The 21,177-nt window shown below is 37.4% G+C and overlaps 1 protein-coding gene across 9 annotated transcripts in view; it reads left to right on the top strand.

Moving 5' to 3' along the window:
- The window catches only part of LOC126812012 (uncharacterized), a 46,053-nt gene extending 25,758 nt beyond the window's left edge, over positions 1-20,295 (top strand). For 3 of the 9 annotated variants that reach the window (XM_056098802.1, XM_056098798.1, XM_056098799.1), the window contains exons 6-18: positions 2,909-2,980; positions 3,479-3,553; positions 6,588-6,659; positions 7,134-7,208; positions 10,251-10,322; positions 10,798-10,872; positions 13,099-13,170; positions 13,771-13,842; positions 14,594-14,759; positions 15,800-16,088; positions 17,551-17,690; positions 18,331-18,512; positions 19,027-20,295. In XM_056098802.1, the coding sequence (XP_055954777.1) occupies positions 2,909-2,980; positions 3,479-3,553; positions 6,588-6,659; positions 7,134-7,208; positions 10,251-10,322; positions 10,798-10,872; positions 13,099-13,170; positions 13,771-13,842; positions 14,594-14,759; positions 15,800-16,088; positions 17,551-17,690; positions 18,331-18,512; positions 19,027-19,177 (1,513 nt within the window). In that variant the 3' untranslated portion in view covers positions 19,178-20,295. The remainder of the gene's footprint in view (positions 1-2,908; positions 2,981-3,478; positions 3,554-6,587; positions 6,660-7,133; positions 7,209-10,250; positions 10,323-10,797; positions 10,873-13,098; positions 13,171-13,770; positions 13,843-14,593; positions 14,760-15,799; positions 16,089-17,550; positions 17,691-18,330; positions 18,513-19,026) is intronic. The other 6 variants (XM_056098801.1, XM_056098800.1, XM_056098806.1 and 3 more) reach the window with 6 other exon arrangements.
- The last annotated feature ends 882 nt before the right edge of the window (positions 20,296-21,177 follow it).

The following is a 21,177-nucleotide window of genomic DNA, read 5'->3' as shown; positions in this document are numbered from 1 at the left end:
GCAGGTTCTCTTGTATGTAAGACCAAACCGCTCTTTATTCAGTATTCTTAATTCTTAATTAATTCTAATTTCTTCATTTGTACAATAAAATTAACATTTGTATCTTAAAATCAATATTTGTTTTACAAATCAGACATTTGTCATATCGGATTTGTAAATTGTATTTTATTGTATTTAATTGTATTTTAATATAAAGATAAAGTTTACAGCGATAAACAAATCTCGAACAACAAATTTCTGCTTCGTTGTATGTCGCTGATGAAATGTAATTGTAGGCTAATTTATTGATTTTCTAAAATAAATTTAATCTTTATACGGTATAAAGATAGAATTAAATTAAACAAAAATACATTTTAGAAATCTGATATGACAAATGTTTCATTTGTAAAACAAATATTGATTTTAAGATACAAAATTTAATTATACGGTATAAAAATAGAATTAAATTAAACAAAAATACATTGTACAAATCTGATATGACAAATGTCTCATTTGTAAAACAATATATATTTTAAGATACAAAATTTAATTTTAGTGTACAAATGTCGAAATACGACAACAAATGAAGAAATATGAACTAAGGACTATGAATTAAGAATTAATCATTAAAAACACTGAATAAAGGGCTGTTTCGTCTTCCATATTCTTGCTCCCACCCACCCCTACTGTCACTAAAGACCAATACGCGCAATCGAATGACTGATACAAAAGATAATAGTACGTGTTACTCCTGATATGAACCAGTTTCTTTGGACATTAAAGACCCTTAGGCACAATCGAATAACTGATATAAAGATATACCTCGTGTTAACGTCCCCTACGCACAAGCAGTTTATGTTAAATGGACATTAAATATCCCTAAACACGTTAAAGACCCCTACGCACGTTACAGACCCAACGCACAATCAAATACATTGTGTATTTTTTTTTTTGAATGAGGTCTACTGTTTCCAGACCGGAAAACTCCGAACCTTTACTTGTCAGTTTCTAATACCGCACATTATACGACCCACATCCGGCGATAGTTGGTACAGATATAATGTACACTTGAAATGCATTTAAATTTTGAAAATCAAAATCCGTATTTTAATGCGTAAATTGAATGCTTAAAAATGTTGTACACAATCTGACATCTTGCACAGATAGTGAGCGCGAGATTAAAGGAAAAAACAAGATCCGTATTGTATATATATTGTGTTACTCGTAAATTGAGTGGCTAAAAAATATCGGTATTGGATAACACTGATGGTCTGTGTGACCCAGTCCACCCCTGGTGGTATGTGTGGCCCAGTCCACTCCTGATGGTCTGTATGGTCCAGTCCACTGATGGTCTACTGTGTCATATTCAACTGATCGTCCGTGACTCGGTACACAACTTATTGTGTTTGTGGTCCTGTCCACCAATGATTGTTTATTGTGTCATCGGTTCCAGGGAAGATTAGACAATAAATAATGCTATGTATAAGCTGATTGCATATAATCCGGTGCACTAAGACCAAAGCTGAATTTGAAAGGTAATCAGTTCGCCTGTGTATTGCGTCCTTAATTCAAATCGGAGTGCGTAGGGTAATTTAAAAGTCCATAATTTTCACAACTGGGTCCCCTATTAACGCGGAAACGACCATACGTGTATTTTGCGGTCTGTTCATGGCTCTAGATGGTTTCTAAATAGCAGGCGATGAGATAATCGCTAAAGTTCATGCTAAGACTTTTTTGTAGGCGTGCTTCGCCAGCTTCATAGGGACCCCCCACCCCCGCAAATGCCCCCCCTAGTTGTATGTAGTAAATGATATTACCTTCTGCTTAGCCTCCTGGATTATGTACAGGTTCTCTCGTATGGAAGATTAAACAGCTCTATCCATGTTAGCATTCCTGTCGGTTCTTGCATAAGATTTACTGTTTAGCGTATCTTTGCTTTAGTATGTTACGTTTAATTTGATCGGGAGACGTGTTCGTCGACGTCAATTTCAACCGACAACACTGCAAGAATTGGCCGTGGCACTGCAAGAGGAGTGGGTCAGATTGCCCCAAATCGTGATTGGACGGTTGATTAGGAGCATGTCACGACGAATTGCTGAATGTCTGAGGATTGGTGGAGTAATTACTCATTATTATGACTAATCAAAAACGTCCATTTTCACTTTTGACGGCGTATCTCTTTGCGAGTGAAATGGGCCGTCAGATAAGCCGCCCATATGAACTGTTTATGTTCATGTGTAGGCAATTGGCCTGTTACTAACATACACTGGTTACCTCTAATAAAAACAGCAGTGCATTTCCGCAGTTTTGTATTGTTTCTGAATATCCGCTACTTTTTTGAAGAGTATATATAGAAACATAACTCTAAGGATTAGCCATACCGCGCACGTGATTTGACTTCAGTCCCAGTCGTCGGCCGATTTTTCTTGTTGTATGCTTGCTCGATTCCCCATTATTGTATGGTGACTTGTTGTATGACAAGTTGATTTAGGCTCATGTCGTCATAATATTGCGGTTAGATGAATATAGAGAAAAGATTTTAGAGAAATAGTTCTGGAGAAATGTTTGCTTCGATTGTTATTTAGTTTTTTGGTTTGTGTAAGATAGGATATAGTACTCTTAAAACCCATCCCTAATGGCTATGCATTTCCCGTTGCTGCAAACTAGTAATGTGTTTAGGTAGACCTAGATTTCCTAGCGTAGTTTCTCCGTGTCAGTAGTGTAAGACGGGGGAATGTGTGTGTTTGAGGGGGGGGGGGGGGTTGCAAGGAACATTGTCTTGTCGTGCACGTAAAATAACTGTTGATATTTGGAAGTCGAAATAAGAATGTCAATGTAACGCCGGTGTCCTGATAATAGTATGATGATGTTAAACCCCACATTTCATTTAATATCAGTTCTTTTAGTGTAATTCATTTTATACTTTCAGAAAAATGAGTGCTAAACAAGGAGCTACATCTAAAGTTGAAAGTCCACCTGGGAAAACGAGAACACCTTCCGGGTCAGTTAATTTATCCCTCTTAGCGTTGGCATAGACTATGTTTTTGTTTACCCCCCCCCCCCCCAACCCTGCATGTAGGTAGTAAACAGTATGGTCATCTGCTTAGCCTCGTGGGTTATGTGCAGACTCCCTTGCTCCCACCAACACCCCACTCCACCACTGATGGTCTATGTGTCGCAGTCCACCACTTATGGTCTGTGTGGCTCAGTCCACCCTTGATGGTCTGTATGGACCAGTCCAGCAACAATGGTCTACTGTGTCATATTCCACTACATTGAAAAAAAAATGTGTCATATTCCACTACTGGCGGTATATTGTGTCATATTCTTCCACTGATGGTCTGTAGCCCAGTCCACTAGTGACTGTCTATCGTGTCATCGCTTCCAGTCAAGATTAGAAACCCGATTGTGTGGAAAACACTGATAGCAGTATGATGGCGTTAAACTCCTATTTTATTTGATATCAGTTCTTTAAGTGTCATACATTTTATACTTTTAGTAGAAAAATTAGTGCTAAAGAAGGTGATGCAGGTAAAGTAAAAAGTCCCCCGGAGAAAACAGAAACACCTTCCAGGTTTGTTAATTAATCCCTCATAGTTTCGGTATAGGCCAGGATTGTCTTACCCCCCCCCCCCCAACTCTGCTTGAATGTAGTAAAGGGTATGACCATCTGCTTTGTCTTGTGGATTATGTACTTATGTGCAGGTTCTCTTGTATGGAAGACCAAACCGCTCTTTATTCAGTATTCTTAATTCTTAATTAATTCTAATTTCTTCATTTGTACACTAAAATTAACATTTGTATCTTAAAATCAATATTTGTTTTACAAATCAGACATTTGTCATATCGGATTTGTAAATTGTATTTTATTGTATTTAATTGTATTTTAATATAAAGATAAAGTTTACAGCGATAAACAAATCTCGAACAACAAATTTCTGCTTCGTTGTATGTCGCTGATGAAATGTAATTGTAGGCTAATTTATTGATTTTCTAAAATAAATTTAATCTTTATACGGTATAAAGATAGAATTAAATTAAACAAAAATACATTTTAGAAATCTGATATGACAAATGTTTCATTTGTAAAACAAATATTGATTTTAAGATACAAAATTTAATTATACGGTATAAAAATAGAATTAAATTAAACAAAAATACATTGTACAAATCTGATATGACAAATGTCTCATTTGTAAAACAATATATATTTTAAGATACAAAATTTAATTTTAGTGTACAAATGTCGAAATACGACAACAAATGAAGAAATATGAACTAAGGACTATGAATTAAGAATAAATCATTAAAAACACTGAATAAAGGGCTGTTTCGTCTTCCATATTCTTGCTCCCACCCACCCCTACTGTCACTAAAGACCAATACGCGCAATCGAATGACTGATACAAAAGATAATAGTACGTGTTACTCCTGATATGAACCAGTTTCTTTGGACATTAAAGACCCTTAGGCACAATCGAATAACTGATATAAAGATATACCTCGTGTTAACGTCCCCTACGCACAAGCAGTTTATGTTAAATGGACATTAAATATCCCTAAACACGTTAAAGACCCCTACGCACGTTACAGACCCAACGCACAATCAAATACATTGTGTATTTTTTTTTTTGAATGAGGTCTACTGTTTCCAGACCGGAAAACTCCGAACCTTTACTTGTCAGTTTCTAATACCGCACATTATACGACCCACATCCGGCGATAGTTGGTACAGATATAATGTACACTTGAAATGCATTTAAATTTTGAAAATCAAAATCCGTATTTTAATGCGTAAATTGAATGCTTAAAAATGTTGTACACAATCTGACATCTTGCACAGATAGTGAGCGCGAGATTAAAGGAAAAAACAAGATCCGTATTGTATATATATTGTGTTACTCGTAAATTGAGTGGCTAAAAAATATCGGTATTGGATAACACTGATGGTCTGTGTGACCCAGTCCACCCCTGGTGGTATGTGTGGCCCAGTCCACTCCTGATGGTCTGTATGGTCCAGTCCACTGATGGTCTACTGTGTCATATTCAACTGATCGTCCGTGACTCGGTACACAACTTATTGTGTTTGTGGTCCTGTCCACCAATGATTGTTTATTGTGTCATCGGTTCCAGGGAAGATTAGACAATAAATAATGCTATGTATAAGCTGATTGCATATAATCCGGTGCACTAAGACCAAAGCTGAATTTGAAAGGTAATCAGTTCGCCTGCGTATTGCGTCCTTAATTCAAATCGGAGTGCGTAGGGTAATTTAAAAGTCCATAATTTTCACAACTGGGTCCCCTATTAACGCGGAAACGACCATACGTGTATTTTGCGGTCTGTTCATGGCTCTAGATGGTTTCTAAATAGCAGGCGATGAGATAATCGCTAAAGTTCATGCTAAGACTTTTTTGTAGGCGTGCTTCGCCAGCTTCATAGGGACCCCCCACCCCCGCAAATGCCCCCCTAGTTGTATGTAGTAAATGATATTACCTTCTGCTTAGCCTCCTGGATTATGTTCAGGTTCTCTCGTATGGAAGATTAAACAGCTCTATCCATGTTAGCATTCCTGTCGGTTCTTGCATAAGATTTACTGTTTAGCGTATCTTTGCTTTAGTGTGTTACGTTTAATTTGATCGGGAGACGTGTTCGTCGACGTCAATTTCAACCGACAACACTGCAAGAATTGGCCGTGGCACTGCAAGAGGAGTGGGTCAGATTGCCCCAAATCGTGATTGGACGGTTGATTAGGAGCATGTCACGACGAATTGCTGAATGTCTGAGGATTGGTGGAGTAATTACTCATTATTATGACTAATCAAAAACGTCCATTTTCACTTTTGACGGCGTATCTCTTTGCGAGTGAAATGGGCCGTCAGATAAGCCGCCCATATGAACTGTTTATGTTCATGTGTAGGCAATTGGCCTGTTATTAACATACACTGGTTACCTCTAATAAAAACAGCAGTGCATTTCCGCAGTTTTGTATTGTTTCTGAATATCCGCTACTTTTTTGAAGAGTATATATAGAAACATAACTCTAAGGATTAGCCATACCGCGCACGTGATTTGACTTCAGTCCCAGTCGTCGGCCGATTTTTCTTGTTGTATGCTTGCTCGATTCCCCATTATTGTATGGTGACTTGTTGTATGACAAGTTGATTTAGGGGCTCATGTCGTCATAATATTGCGGTTAGATGAATATAGAGAAAAGATTTTAGAGAAATAGTTCTGGAGAAATGTTTGCTTCGATTGTTATTTAGTTTTTTGGTTTGTGTAAGATAGGATACAGTACTCTTCAAACCCATCCCTAATGGCTATGCATTTCCCGTTGCTGCAAACTAGTAATGTGTTTAGGTAGACCTAGATTTCCTAGCGTAGTTTCCCCGTGTCAGTAGTGTAAGACGGGGGATGTGTGTGTTTGAGGGGGGGGGGGGGTTGCAAGGAACATTGTCTTGTCGTGCACGTAAAATAACTGTTGATATTTGGAAGTCGAAATAAGAATGTCAATGTAACGCCGGTGTCCTGATAATAGTATGATGATGTTAAACCCCACATTTCATTTAATATCAGTTCTTTTAGTGTAATTCATTTTATACTTTCAGAAAAATGAGTGCTAAACAAGGAGCTACATCTAAAGTTGAAAGTCCACCTGAGAAAACGAGAACACCTTCCGGGTCAGTTAATTTATCCCTCTTAGTGTTGGCATAGACTATGTTTTTGTTTACCCCCCCCCCCCCAACCCTGCATGTAGGTAGTAAACAGTATGGTCATCTGCTTAGCCTCGTGGGTTATGTGCAGACTCCCTTGCTCCCACCAACACCCCACTCCACCACTGATGGTCTATGTGTCGCAGTCCACCACTTATGGTCTGTGTGGCTCAGTCCACCCTTGATGGTCTGTATGGACCAGTCCAGCAACAATGGTCTACTGTGTCATATTCCACTACATTGAAAAAAAAATGTGTCATATTCCACTACTGGCGGTATATTGTGTCATATTCTTCCACTGATGGTCTGTAGCCCAGTCCACTAGTGACTGTCTATCGTGTCATCGCTTCCAGTCAAGATTAGAAACCCGATTGTGTGGAAAACACTGATAGCAGTATGATGGCGTTAAACTCCTATTTTATTTGATATCAGTTCTTTTAGTAGAAAAATTAGTGCTAAAGAAGGTGATGCAGGTAAAGTAAAAAGTCCCCCGGAGAAAACAGAAACACCTTCCAGGTTTGTTAATTAATCCCTCATAGTTTCGGTATAGGCCAGGATTGTCTTACCCCCCCCCCCCCCCCACCCAACTCTGCTTGAATGTAGTAAAGGGTATGGCCATCTGCTTTGTCTTGTGGATTATGTACTTATGTGCAGGTTCTCTTGTATGGAAGACCAAACCGCTCTTTATTCAGTATTCTTAATTCTTAATTAATTCTAATTTCTTCATTTGTACACTAAAATTAACATTTGTATCTTAAAATCAATATTTGTTTTACAAATCAGACATTTGTCATATCGGATTTGTAAATTGTATTTTATTGTATTTAATTGTATTTTAATATACAGATAAAGTTTACAGCGATAAACAAATCTCGAACAACAAATTTCTGCTTCGTTGTATGTCGCTGATGAAATGTAATTGTAGGCTAATTTATTGATTTTCTAAAATAAATTTAATCTTTATACGGTATAAAGATAGAATTAAATTAAACAAAAATACATTTTAGAAATCTGATATGACAAATGTTTCATTTGTAAAACAAATATTGATTTTAAGATACAAAATTTAATTATACGGTATAAAAATAGAATTAAATTAAACAAAAATACATTGTACAAATCTGATATGACAAATGTCTCATTTGTAAAACAATATATATTTTAAGATACAAAATTTAATTTAAGTGTACAAATGTCGAAATACGACAACAAATGAAGAAATATGAACTAAGGACTATGAATTAAGAATTAATCATTAAAAACACTGAATGAAGGGCTGTTTCGTCTTCCATATTCTTGCTCCCACCCACCCCTACTGTCACTAAAGACCAATACGCGCAATCGAATGACTGATACAAAAGATAATAGTACGTGTTACTCCTGATATGAACCAGTTTCTTTGGACATTAAAGACCCTTAGGCACAATCGAATAACTGATATAAAGATATACCTCGTGTTAACGTCCCCTACGCACAAGCAGTTTATGTTAAATGGACATTAAATATCCCTAAACACGTTAAAGACCCCTACGCACGTTACAGACCCAACGCACAATCAAATACATTGTGTATTTTTTTTTTTTGAATGAGGTCTACTGTTTCCAGACCGGAAAACTCCGAACCTTTACTTGTCAGTTTCTAATACCGCACATTATACGACCCACATCCGGCGATAGTTGGTACAGATATAATGTACACTTGAAATGCATTTAAATTTTGAAAATCAAAATCCGTATTTTAATGCGTAAATTGAATGCTTAAAAATGTTGTACACAATCTGACATCTTGCACAGATAGTGAGCGCGAGATTAAAGGAAAAAACAAGATCCGTATTGTATATATATTGTGTTACTCGTAAATTGAGTGGCTAAAAAATATCGGTATTGGATAACACTGATGGTCTGTGTGACCCAGTCCACCCCTGGTGGTATGTGTGGCCCAGTCCACTCCTGATGGTCTGTATGGTCCAGTCCACTGATGGTCTACTGTGTCATATTCAACTGATCGTCCGTGACGCGGTACACAACTTATTGTGTTTGTGGTCCTGTCCACCAATGATTGTTTATTGTGTCATCGGTTCCAGGGAAGATTAGACAATAAATAATGCTATGTATAAGCTGATTGCATATAATCCGGTGCACTAAGACCAAAGCTGAATTTGAAAGGTAATCAGTTCGCCTGCGTATTGCGTCCTTAATTCAAATCGGAGTGCGTAGGGTAATTTAAAAGTCCATAATTTTCACAACTGGGTCCCCTATTAACGCGGAAACGACCATACGTGTATTTTGCGGTCTGTTCATGGCTCTAGATGGTTTCTAAATAGCAGGCGATGAGATAATCGCTAAAGTTCATGCTAAGACTTTTTTGTAGGCGTGCTTCGCCAGCTTCATAGGGACCCCCCCACCCCCGCAAATGCCCCCCTAGTTGTATGTAGTAAATGATATTACCTTCTGCTTAGCCTCCTGGATTATGTACAGGTTCTCTCGTATGGAAGATTAAACAGCTCTATCCATGATAGCATTCCTGTCGGTTCTTGCATAAGATTTACTGTTTAGCGTATCTTTGCTTTAGTGTGTTACGTTTAATTTGATCGGGAGACGTGTTCGTCGACGTCAATTTCAACCGACAACACTGCAAGAATTGGCCGTGGCACTGCAAGAGGAGTGGGTCAGATTGCCCCAAATCGTGATTGGACGGTTGATTAGGAGCATGTCACGACGAATTGCTGAATGTCTGAGGATTGGTGGAGTAATTACTCATTATTATGACTAATCAAAAACGTCCATTTTCACTTTTGACGGCGTATCTCTTTGCGAGTGAAATGGGCCGTCAGATAAGCCGCCCATATGAACTGTTTATGTTCATGTGTAGGCAATTGGCCTGTTATTAACATACACTGGTTACCTCTATTAAAAACAGCAGAGCATTTCCGCAGTTTTGTATTGTTTCTGAATATCCGCTACTTTTTTGAAGAGTATATATAGAAACATAACTCTAAGGATTAGCCATACCGCGCACGTGATTTGACTTCAGTCCCAGTCGTCGGCCGATTTTTCTTGTTGTATGCTTGCTCGATTCCCCATTATTGTATGGTGACTTGTTGTATGACAAGTTGATTTAGGCTCATGTCGTCATAATATTGCGGTTAGATGAATATAGAGAAAAGATTTTAGAGAAATAGTTCTGGAGAAATGTTTGCTTCGATTGTTATTTAGTTTTTTGGTTTGTGTAAGATAGGATACAGTACTCTTAAAACCCATCCCTAATGGCTATGCATTTCCCGTTGCTGCAAACTAGTAATGTGTTTAGGTAGACCTAGATTTCCTAGCGTAGTTTCCCCGTGTCAGTAGTGTAAGACGGGGGAATGTGTGTGTTTGAGGGGGGGGGGGGGTTGCAAGGAACATTGTCTTGTCGTGCACGTAAAATAACTGTTGATATTTGGAAGTCGAAATAAGAATGTCAATGTAACGCCGGTGTCCTGATAATAGTATGATGATGTTAAACCCCACATTTCATTTAATATCAGTTCTTTTAGTGTAATTCATTTTATACTTTCAGAAAAATGAGTGCTAAACAAGGAGCTACATCTAAAGTTGAAAGTCCACCTGAGAAAACGAGAACACCTTCCGGGTCAGTTAATTTATCCCTCTTAGTGTTGGCATAGACTATGTTTTTGTTTACCCCCCCCCCCCCCAACCCTGCATGTAGGTAGTAAACAGTATGGTCATCTGCTTAGCCTCGTGGGTTATGTGCAGACTCCCTTGCTCCCACCAACACCCCACTCCACCACTGATGGTCTATGTGTCGCAGTCCACCACTTATGGTCTGTGTGGCTCAGTCCACCCTTGATGGTCTGTATGGACCAGTCCAGCAACAATGGTCTACTGTGTCATATTCCACTACATTGAAAAAAAAATGTGTCATATTCCACTACTGGCGGTATATTGTGTCATATTCTTCCACTGATGGTCTGTAGCCCAGTCCACTAGTGACTGTCTATCGTGTCATCGCTTCCAGTCAAGATTAGAAACCCGATTGTGTGGAAAACACTGATAGCAGTATGATGGCGTTAAACTCCTATTTTATTTGATATCAGTTCTTTTAGTAGAAAAATTAGTGCTAAAGAAGGTGATGCAGGTAAAGTAAAAAGTCCCCCGGAGAAAACAGAAACACCTTCCAGGTTTGTTAATTAATCCCTCATAGTTTCGGTATAGGCCAGGATTGTCTTACCCCCCCCCCCCCCCCCACCCAACTCTGCTTGAATGTAGTAAAGGGTATGGCCATCTGCTTTGTCTTGTGGATTATGTACTTATGTGCAGGTTCTCTTGTATGGAAGATCAAACCGCTCTTTATTCAGTATTCTTAATTCTTAATTAATTCTAATTTCTTCATTTGTACACTAAAATTAACATTTGTATCTTAAAATCAATATTTGTTTTACAAATCAGACATTTGTCATATCGGATTTGTAAATTGTATTTTATTGTATTTAATTGTATTTTAATATAAAGATAAAGTTTACAGCGATAAACAAATCTCGAACAACAAATTTCTGCTTCGTTGTATGTCGCTGATGAAATGTAATTGTAGGCTAATTTATTGATTTTCTAAAATAAATTTAATCTTTATACGGTATAAAGATAGAATTAAATTAAACAAAAATACATTTTAGAAATCTGATATGACAAATGTTTCATTTGTAAAACAAATATTGATTTTAAGATACAAAATTTAATTATACGGTATAAAAATAGAATTAAATTAAACAAAAATACATTGTACAAATCTGATATGACAAATGTCTCATTTGTAAAACAATATATATTTTAAGATACAAAATTTAATTTAAGTGTACAAATGTCGAAATACGACAACAAATGAAGAAATATGAACTAAGGACTATGAATTAAGAATTAATCATTAAAAACACTGAATGAAGGGCTGTTTCGTCTTCCATATTCTTGCTCCCACACACCCCTACTGTCACTAAAGACCAATACGCGCAATCGAATGACTGATACAAAAGATAATAGTACGTGTTACTCCTGATATGAACCAGTTTCTTTGGACATTAAAGACCCTTAGGCACAATCGAATAACTGATATAAAGATATACCTCGTGTTAACGTCCCCTACGCACAAGCAGTTTATGTTAAATGGACATTAAATATCCCTAAACACGTTAAAGACCCCTACGCACGTTACAGACCCAACGCACAATCAAATACATTGTGTATTTTTTTTTTTTGAATGAGGTCTACTGTTTCCAGACCGGAAAACTCCGAACCTTTACTTGTCAGTTTCTAATACCGCACATTATACGACCCACATCCGGCGATAGTTGGTACAGATATAATGTACACTTGAAATGCATTTAAATTTTGAAAATCAAAATCCGTATTTTAATGCGTAAATTGAATGCTTAAAAATGTTGTACACAATCTGACATCTTGCACAGATAGTGAGCGCGAGATTAAAGGAAAAAACAAGATCCGTATTGTATATATATTGTGTTACTCGTAAATTGAGTGGCTAAAAAATATCGGTATTGGATAACACTGATGGTCTGTGTGACCCAGTCCACCCCTGGTGGTATGTGTGGCCCAGTCCACTCCTGATGGTCTGTATGGTCCAGTCCACTGATGGTCTACTGTGTCATATTCAACTGATCGTCCGTGACGCGGTACACAACTTATTGTGTTTGTGGTCCTGTCCACCAATGATTGTTTATTGTGTCATCGGTTCCAGGGAAGATTAGACAATAAATAATGCTATGTATAAGCTGATTGCATATAATCCGGTGCACTAAGACCAAAGCTGAATTTGAAAGGTAATCAGTTCGCCTGCGTATTGCGTCCTTAATTCAAATCGGAGTGCGTAGGGTAATTTAAAAGTCCATAATTTTCACAACTGGGTCCCCTATCAACGCGGAAACGACCATACGTGTATTTTGCGGTCTGTTCATGGCTCTAGATGGTTTCTAAATAGCAGGCGATGAGATAATCGCTAAAGTTCATGCTAAGACTTTTTTGTAGGCGTGCTTCGCCAGCTTCATAGGGACCTAATCCAACTAAAATGTATGGCTAATATCTGAAACTTTCACTCGGGGATTACAAGAGTTAAAGTTTCAAATGAAACTAGTAGTAATCTTCTCACCCAAGTAATGATCCATCATAGTTGAAAGTAAAGTCATTACTAAAGGCACAAAGTCAACACGAAAAATAACCTGCCTTTTTTCCTGGCCGGAAGTAGGTCTGCAGTGTGAGCACATGTAGGATGAAATCAATGTTTGCATGTATTAAACTGAATGCAGCTCTGATCCCTTGTACTGTTTTAATTTCTGCATGTAGAGACCCCATTTTATTTAATATCAGTTTTTTTAGTGCCATCCATTTTATACTTTCAGAAAAGTGAGTGCTAAAGAAGGTGCTACATGTAAAGTAAAAAGTCCTCCGGAGAAAACAGGAACACCTTCCAGGTTAGTTATTATCCCTCATAGTTTTCTTACCACTTGCCCCCATCCCATCTCCTCCACTCCCATCCCAATGCCTATCTGCTTTGTATGTAGTAAAGAATATGACCATCTGCTTAGCCTCGTGGATTATGAACAGGTTCTAGTGCCCCCCCCCCCCACTCACATTGAAGACCAATACGTACAATACAATAACTGATATAATGATAATACTAAAGACTCTCTACTTACTATCGAATAACTGATATGAAGATATACTACGTGTTACTACTATGTCGATCAGTTTGTGTTTGGTGAACGTTAAAGACTTCTATGCGCAATTTATCTCTTTAATATTGTGTTTAGGTAGACCTAGATTTTCTAGCGTAGTTTTCCCTTGTCAGTGGTGTAAGACTGGGAGGGAGGGGGGCTTGCTTGCAATAAACATTGTCTTGTGCACGTAAAATAATTCTTGACAGTTGGAGGTTGAAATAAGAATGTAACGCCGTATGCGCGTCTTCATTATATGACTAGATTGGTACAAAACAAGGATATCACTGTGATGGCGTTACGTCAATTTTCTCATAATATCAGGTTTATTTAGTGCCAGCCATTTTATACTTTCAGAAAAATGAGTGCTAAAGAAGGTGCTACATGTAAAGTAAAAAGTCCGCCGGAGAAAACAGCAACACCTTCCAGGTTAGTTAATAGTATGACTATCTGCTTAGCCTCGTGGATTATGTGCAGGTTCTCCCATCCAACCCCTTATCCCATTAAAGAGAGAGAGAGAGAGAGAGAGAGATGTGGGGGGGGTGAGAGAGACTCGAAGCAAACTAGGTCATTTCGAGGAGAGGAGAGAGGGGGAGACAGCGAGGGGGGTGGGGATAACGTCCACTCGACCCAAACTAGGTCATCTTGGGACTAACATATGGTTCAAATATATTTCAATAATTCGTTTGCGAGGTTGGACAGGAGATCCTACTCCTTGTCACGTACACGCGGGAAATCGAAACCAACGCGCACGCGATAACCATTCTACCACCCAAATGTGGAAATTTCGGTCTAGGCCATTTCGGTCTAGGCCATTTCGGCCTAGGACATTGGCGTGCACGTAAAAGATCCCTCGACAATTGGAATTCGATATAAGAGTAGGCCATGCCCGTCTTCATTTGCCCAGTTCGGAGCAGAACAGTAGGACGCTAAACCCATTTCATTTCATTTCCTTGGACTTCCACCAGTCACCCAACCCCATGTCTAGTGGGAATACTGAGAAATAATCAAATAAAGGTAGCATTAAAGCTGTTTGTTGTTACTCTCCTTCGGTGGCTTCTATTGAGGGGATTCATGGGTGATATAAGTATATGATAGCTGGTGTTCTTGAAGGAGTAAATTAGACTGGCTCGTGTACGAAACTTATTATTATTTATCAAAATTGTGGTTCATTTTCCAGCATGAAGCTGTCTGAGTATTTACCTAGACTGGGAAAAGAAACTCTTCAGGAGTTTGTTGAACGTTATCTGGGTGTGACTTATAAAGGTCGTATGAACCAGACTATTGATCATCTCCAACGTCACTTAGAGAAGCTGCCAGATTATTCCATAGCCGGTACTTTCAGGGTAAGTTATTTTATACATAATATTTTGAGGATATGTTATTCACAGAAAATATTTTCAGGGCAAGTTATTCAGCTGCCATCTTATTCCATAGCCGGTATTGTCAAGGTAAGTTGTTTTATAGATAATATTGTAATGATACGTTATTCTATAGAACATATTTTCAGGGCAATTTATTAAATAGACCGTATTGTAGTGAAATGTGTTACATGGACATTATTTTCAGGGTAAGTTATTTTATAGAACATATATTGTCAGGGTAAATTATTTCATACTGTCAGGTGAGTTATTCCACCGAGCATATTGTCAGGCTAAGTTATTCCAAAGACCATAATGTCAGGGTAAGTTATTCCATGGACCATATTGTCAGGGTAAGTTATTCCAAAGACCATAATGTCAGGGTAAGTTATTCCATGGACCATATTTCCAGGGTAAGTTGTCCCATTGACCTTATTTTCAGGTGTAAGCTGTTAGGTAGTTGTCACAAATTAGGTCACACAAACCAAGTCGGTTCGGGACTAAGACATAGCACATTTTTATTTCTATAATTCTCTCGTGCGTAGGGGTCTTTTGCAAGACTTGTATTAGGAGATTTGTATTTAGTTGTATGTATCTGGTGAAATGTAAATGTAAGCTTTATATTAAACTGCAAATAAATTAAACAAAAATACAATTTACAAATCTGATATGACAAATGTCTGATTTGTAAAACAAATATTGATTTCAAGATACAAATGTTAATTTTAGTGTACAAATGTCGCAATACGATACCAAATGAAGAAATAACAATTAAGGACTATGAATTAAGAACATTGAATAAAGAGCTGTTTGGTCTTCCATAGACAAAACACCTACTCAATGCCACCTGCCTGAAAACTAACAATTTTAACTTATAAACATTATGCATATAAAATGACGACTATGATCTGTTAGTGTCATACATCATTTATAAAAGTTATTAGTATCTTAGTCAACGATATCAATCTTACAGTGATACAATTACTTGTTGATATAATTACTTAAAGATAAATTACTTGTTTCAGACTGGATCTATGGCGAAATGTACCGCTGTAAAAGCAACAGCAGATATTGATCTTCTGGTATTCTTCGATGGATACCGTAACATGCAAGAATTCATTCAAGATAAAGAAAGCGACGATGGAATATTACAAGCCATTGAACGCCATCTCACAACGGATCCTGTATATTCTAAAAATTGGGAATGCACAAAGATTGCTCGCGGTTATCACGTGACCGTGAAGATGGTTGAATATTCAATACTCGTAGATATTTTACCGGCTAGACAATATCGAATGGCAATGCGTGATGCAAGTAAGATATCTTGGTTTGTAATGGGGTGGCATCCTTACTTACTACTAAAACTGGGTACATCGCAATGTTGTTACTTATGAATATATAATAATTACAATCTGAAAACGCAGGTGAGGTGGGGTTGTTGATGGAGTTGGAGGGGAGTAGGGAACATCTCCAGTGCTCCTAAGCTAGACAAAAATATTTTGTTTGACAGATTTAAATATGTTTTTGTGTATTATTTAGTACACTTGTCTGTTTGTTTTTTGGAGGGTGGATGGTGGGGGGATGGGGGGGGGGGGGGGCAGGGGCTACTCTCCGGGTGCGTCCATCCTTATTTAATAACATCCAATGAATTTATTGTTGTAGGGTCCATTTATGTCCCCGACTCATTTCAATATACCCTTGTATTTGTAAAGTCGTTTTTTTTTTTGGGGGGGGGGATGCAATAATGACCACCAGGAGAATTATTTATATAAATAAACGCTAGTCGTCATGTACTGTCTAACTCTAACGGGATGCCAATTTTTTAATATGAAGTTTCTTAGGTATGCACAGAGCTTGCAACAAAAAGGCCTTTTTCACCCATTTTTGACCCACTATAACTTGTGCAGAATTATCATTCCTTTAGGCGTCACTTGCACTGGTGTTTTTGACCCACTATAACTTGTGCAGAATTATCATTCCTTTAGGCGTCACTTGCACTGGTTTTTATAGGCCCATATTTTCATGTGGATGTATTATACTGTCGTCTTTTCGTTCGTCCAAATTTTGTTTGTGAACACTCTGCAGGTCAGAATTTTGATTCAATGTTGACGAAACTTAAAATATAGGTTTATATTCCAAGGATTTTGGTTCCATTCGATATCGGCGTGTATTGTGGCCCATGATTTATAGAAAAATCACGTTTTTAGTTTGTGGACCCTTTAGTGTTCATACAATTTTGTATGTTTATAGCCCAAAGGCACCGGTTGCTTTCGATATTGGTGCATATTGGATCGTAACCTCATGGATTGTTGCCCCTGATTGTACGAAAATTCACGTTTTTTGATTGTGGACCCTCTAGTGATCACAATTTTATCTAATTTTAAAAATCGTTCACATATATCACCGCTACACAATTATGTATCAGATAGTAACTTCGTGGATTATGGTTTCTGATTGCACGAAAATTACGTAATAAACTTGTGAACACTCTAGAGGTCACAATTTTTATCAGATGTTGACGAAACTTAAAATATATGTTTATATCCCAAAGATCTCGGTTCCTTATGATATTGACGCATGTCGGGCCGTAACATCCTGAATTATGGCCGCTTATTGTATGCTTTTTTAGCTTGTTCTCTGTCCATCTCTTGCAAAATGTGGACGTATCTGGCATGGCAACCACGTATTTTTATATGTTGCGTTCTATTCTTACAGATTGGGTAACACAGTGGCGACCATTTCCGCAGTTGGGTATACATATTGCATTCTATTTCAGTTTATAATCAAATGAAGCGAGAGCCGGGGTCCGTAAGAAACCACTATTCGGTATGTCTTGCACCGATACAATGTGATTTCATGAAAAACCAACCAAGACAAGTGCATCACTTAGTTAAACTTCTGAAGTATTGGAAATCGGTAATTACACTGAAATAATAATAGAAAATCTGATTAATACCAGATATTAATTACGTTGCGTTTTATGTTTTTATACACCATAATTATCTTAAATATTGTCTTTGGAAACGATCTTCAGGTCAAATGATTGCACTGGTCAATCAGGTTGTCCGTCTTGGTATACGTGGCTTTGTTGTTTTGTGAATTATGTCTGGTTGACATACATAGAATTATCACTAACAGAACACGGTTATGATGGAAAGTAGGTGCATCGAACAATAGAGAATTCCACAAAGTTGATGATGTAGAATGAAAGGATTTTGATCCAGATGTTTTTAGATTTGTTTTCACCACATTCAACTAGTGTTTACTAGCTACGTGAAGACTTGCATAAAATGTATTTCACAAATAACTATTACTTTCTGTTTTTGTACGGCGTACGTTTCTGCAGTAGCGGATCTAGAAGCTGGAGGTGGGGGTTCAAACCAAAGACGCCATCAACAATCCCACCCACAATGAATGTCACAAAATACCTAATAAAATGCTTGAAATAACATAGATCGTATTTCATATATATTTGTTTTCCTATCGCTAGGGAATTCAAGTTTAATTCAAGTTGGCATAAAGTTCATGCCAGTTCTCTCTTTTAAATGTTTTCCAGGAAAATGAGATCAAACTGAAGTCGTATTTTTGTGAATTATTAGCGGTTCATATCTTTAAAACAAAGCTTGACAAAAATGTTCGGTTTGATCTGAAAGAAGGTTTTGTCCTGGCTCTGACTCAACTTCAAAATTACAATTCATTGGAAATCACATTTTCTGATTATTATAAACCAGATGTTTGGTACGTATTTTTAACATATCTTCGTATTTCGTCATTTTCTTAACATGGCTAAAGGTTATTTTTATACCAACCGTTACTAACGTATGGTATTTTATTTTATGTCAGAAGTTTACCCAAGGTAGCACGGTTAGAGTCGTAACCGGGAACAATGTAACCAAGAAACCTTAAGTGGTAGTGCAACGCCCCAAGGCCTATGTCATTCCCCGGTTCACATGCTCGTATATTCCTAATTTTCAGTCACAGGCCAACCCTGGCATACAATTCTATTTCAATAATTGGCTTGTGCGTAAAGGTCTTTCGCTGTGTGTGTGTGTGGGGGGGGTCGAGAATCAGTAGAAAACCCACAAGTTTAGACAGGCAACCATACTCCTTCTCACGCAAAAGTGTGGGATCAGAACCACATCACATGACTAAATGACAGATCATATCACCTAAAGCATACGTGACAAGACAATTCGGAAACCGAGTCAAACCGTGACACTGTATTTTGAGTTCATTTTTTTGTATTTTTTAGGAAGGATGAGCGCCCTTGCAAACCATACGTCATGGACCCTGCAAACCCCTTTATGAATACTTGCAACCAATACCTGGATAGCAGTGATATGGACAGAATGGTGACATGCGCTACAAATACCATATCAGCTATCTCAAACCGGGATTGTTAATGAACACATTATACCCTTAACATCGATAGTATGCATATTTCGTGAATACCCCTGATTCGTACATCAAGTGTGGCCAACTATTGTCTCATTTGTGACCTCTGGGGCCCATCCACGGGGGAGACAAATAGTCAAATTATTCACCCTTGATACTTCTGTTATTTTTATCGACCAATCGAGTGGGCGAAGGCAAGTAACTCGCATTGTATTGCAACTAAGATTATTGTGGTATGTAAATTGTTTTTTGATTAGTTCGTAGAATTAACCTACGATCAAGGGCAGATAATTTGAATTTGTCCCCCCCCCCTCCAGCCTCAAAAACAAGAAGGTGAACAACAAGAACTGTAACCGGAGTAGCGTCTCGCATAGTTCCTGGTCCAAACATAAAAGTCCATGAACGTTTTGTAAAGTTAGTTGACCTTTAAAGGGCTTGCAAGGTTTTGTAAAACTAGATGACTTTTAAAGGGTTTGCAAATTTTTGTAAAACTGTATGACCTTTAAAGGGTCCGCAAAGTTTTGTAAAACTACATGACCTGTAAAGGGTCTGCAATGTAAAACTAGATAACCTTTAAAGGGTCTGCAAGGTTTTGTACAAATGGACGATCTTTAAAGGGTCTTCAAGATTTTGTAAAACTAGATGACATTTAAACGGTTCTAGAAGTTTTTTTAAAAATGGGCGACCGTTATGAGTTTATCGAGGTTTTGGTATAATTTCATTATTGCCGCGAAAATAACAATACCTATGTATATGGCCTTACTCTGTGAATTTGTTTTCAAAATACCTCTTTCAAAATAGATAATCAAGCCAAGTTTTAAGATTGAGGCCCCATCTGCTACCCGTATATAACACAAACACCCGACCGAGATAGTAAATTGACCTCGATTACCCAGGCGCTGCGATTTTGAGTTGGCCTTCAGCGGGAATAAGCATGAATGTCAGCTTTGTCCCCATAACAATATGTCGCAATGTGATCTCTTTAAATTACAATTAAATGAATATCTCATGGTAATTGTATATCAAAGGTCGTGATTCATATTAATATATATTATGTTAAATGAGTGTATTATGAATACGTGTATTATATATGTTAAATAATAAAGAGACTATTTTTTTATCTACATTATATTTTCTATATATTAAAGAAATCAGTCCGAGTACCTAAAAGTATTTTGCTACAATTTCGTTTTGAATTCCAATAAATATAAATATAGATATGTCAATCTGATTAAAACATGGATCCTATTTCGTTTCGTTTTTATACTTCAAAATTTCGTTTTACTTGTCTTTACTACAATATGATCGGGAAGAGTTGTTATATAACAGGCGTTCTACTTGATGTGAGGAATTAGCCAATGAAACGGTCTGTTACGGCGAGTTCTTGGGCTTTGTATGCACGGAATTGTGTGTAAACCACTAGAAACGACAACGCTGATTGATTAATCAATGTCTGACGTCATAAGTCAAAAGCCGCTCGTTTGACCCCTGACGTGAACTCCCACTATAACTTGTCAGATTTTCATGTAGTGTAGGGCATCGAAAGTATAAAAAACGAAACGAAATATAGATCTGTATTTTCATCAGATTGTAGATATGTAATCGCCAGATTATTGTTTCTCTTATTTTTATGGTTTGTTGAACATACTTTTCTTTATACTGAAGACAATTAGTTCGCGTACCTACAATTTCATTTTGATTTCTTAATGGGTTGTTGAGCAGTGTTTATGAATAGTTTACAGTTGATATTCAATTAAATTTTCTAGATATTAATGCAAAGCGGTTCATATAGATAAAAAAAAAATAACTTTACTGCACTTTCGTTTTGAATTCTATGAAATACAAATTAGTAGCTCCAACTAGGAGTGGGTCGATTAACCGCTATGTATGTCGACTGAATTGTTTAACGTTTTCTCCGTGAACTTACATTTAACGAAAAGTCATTTATAGCTATACAATAACTTTATTGAACGCAACCAGCTGCGCCGTCTTTCTTTTCTAACATCGG

This window comes from Patella vulgata, chromosome 2 (genome assembly GCF_932274485.2).
Source record: "Patella vulgata chromosome 2, xgPatVulg1.2, whole genome shotgun sequence".
Taxonomy (NCBI): domain Eukaryota; kingdom Metazoa; phylum Mollusca; class Gastropoda; family Patellidae; genus Patella; species Patella vulgata.
The sequence above is the reverse complement of the archived record's forward strand: the minus strand, read 5'-3'. Positions and strand labels throughout refer to the sequence as shown.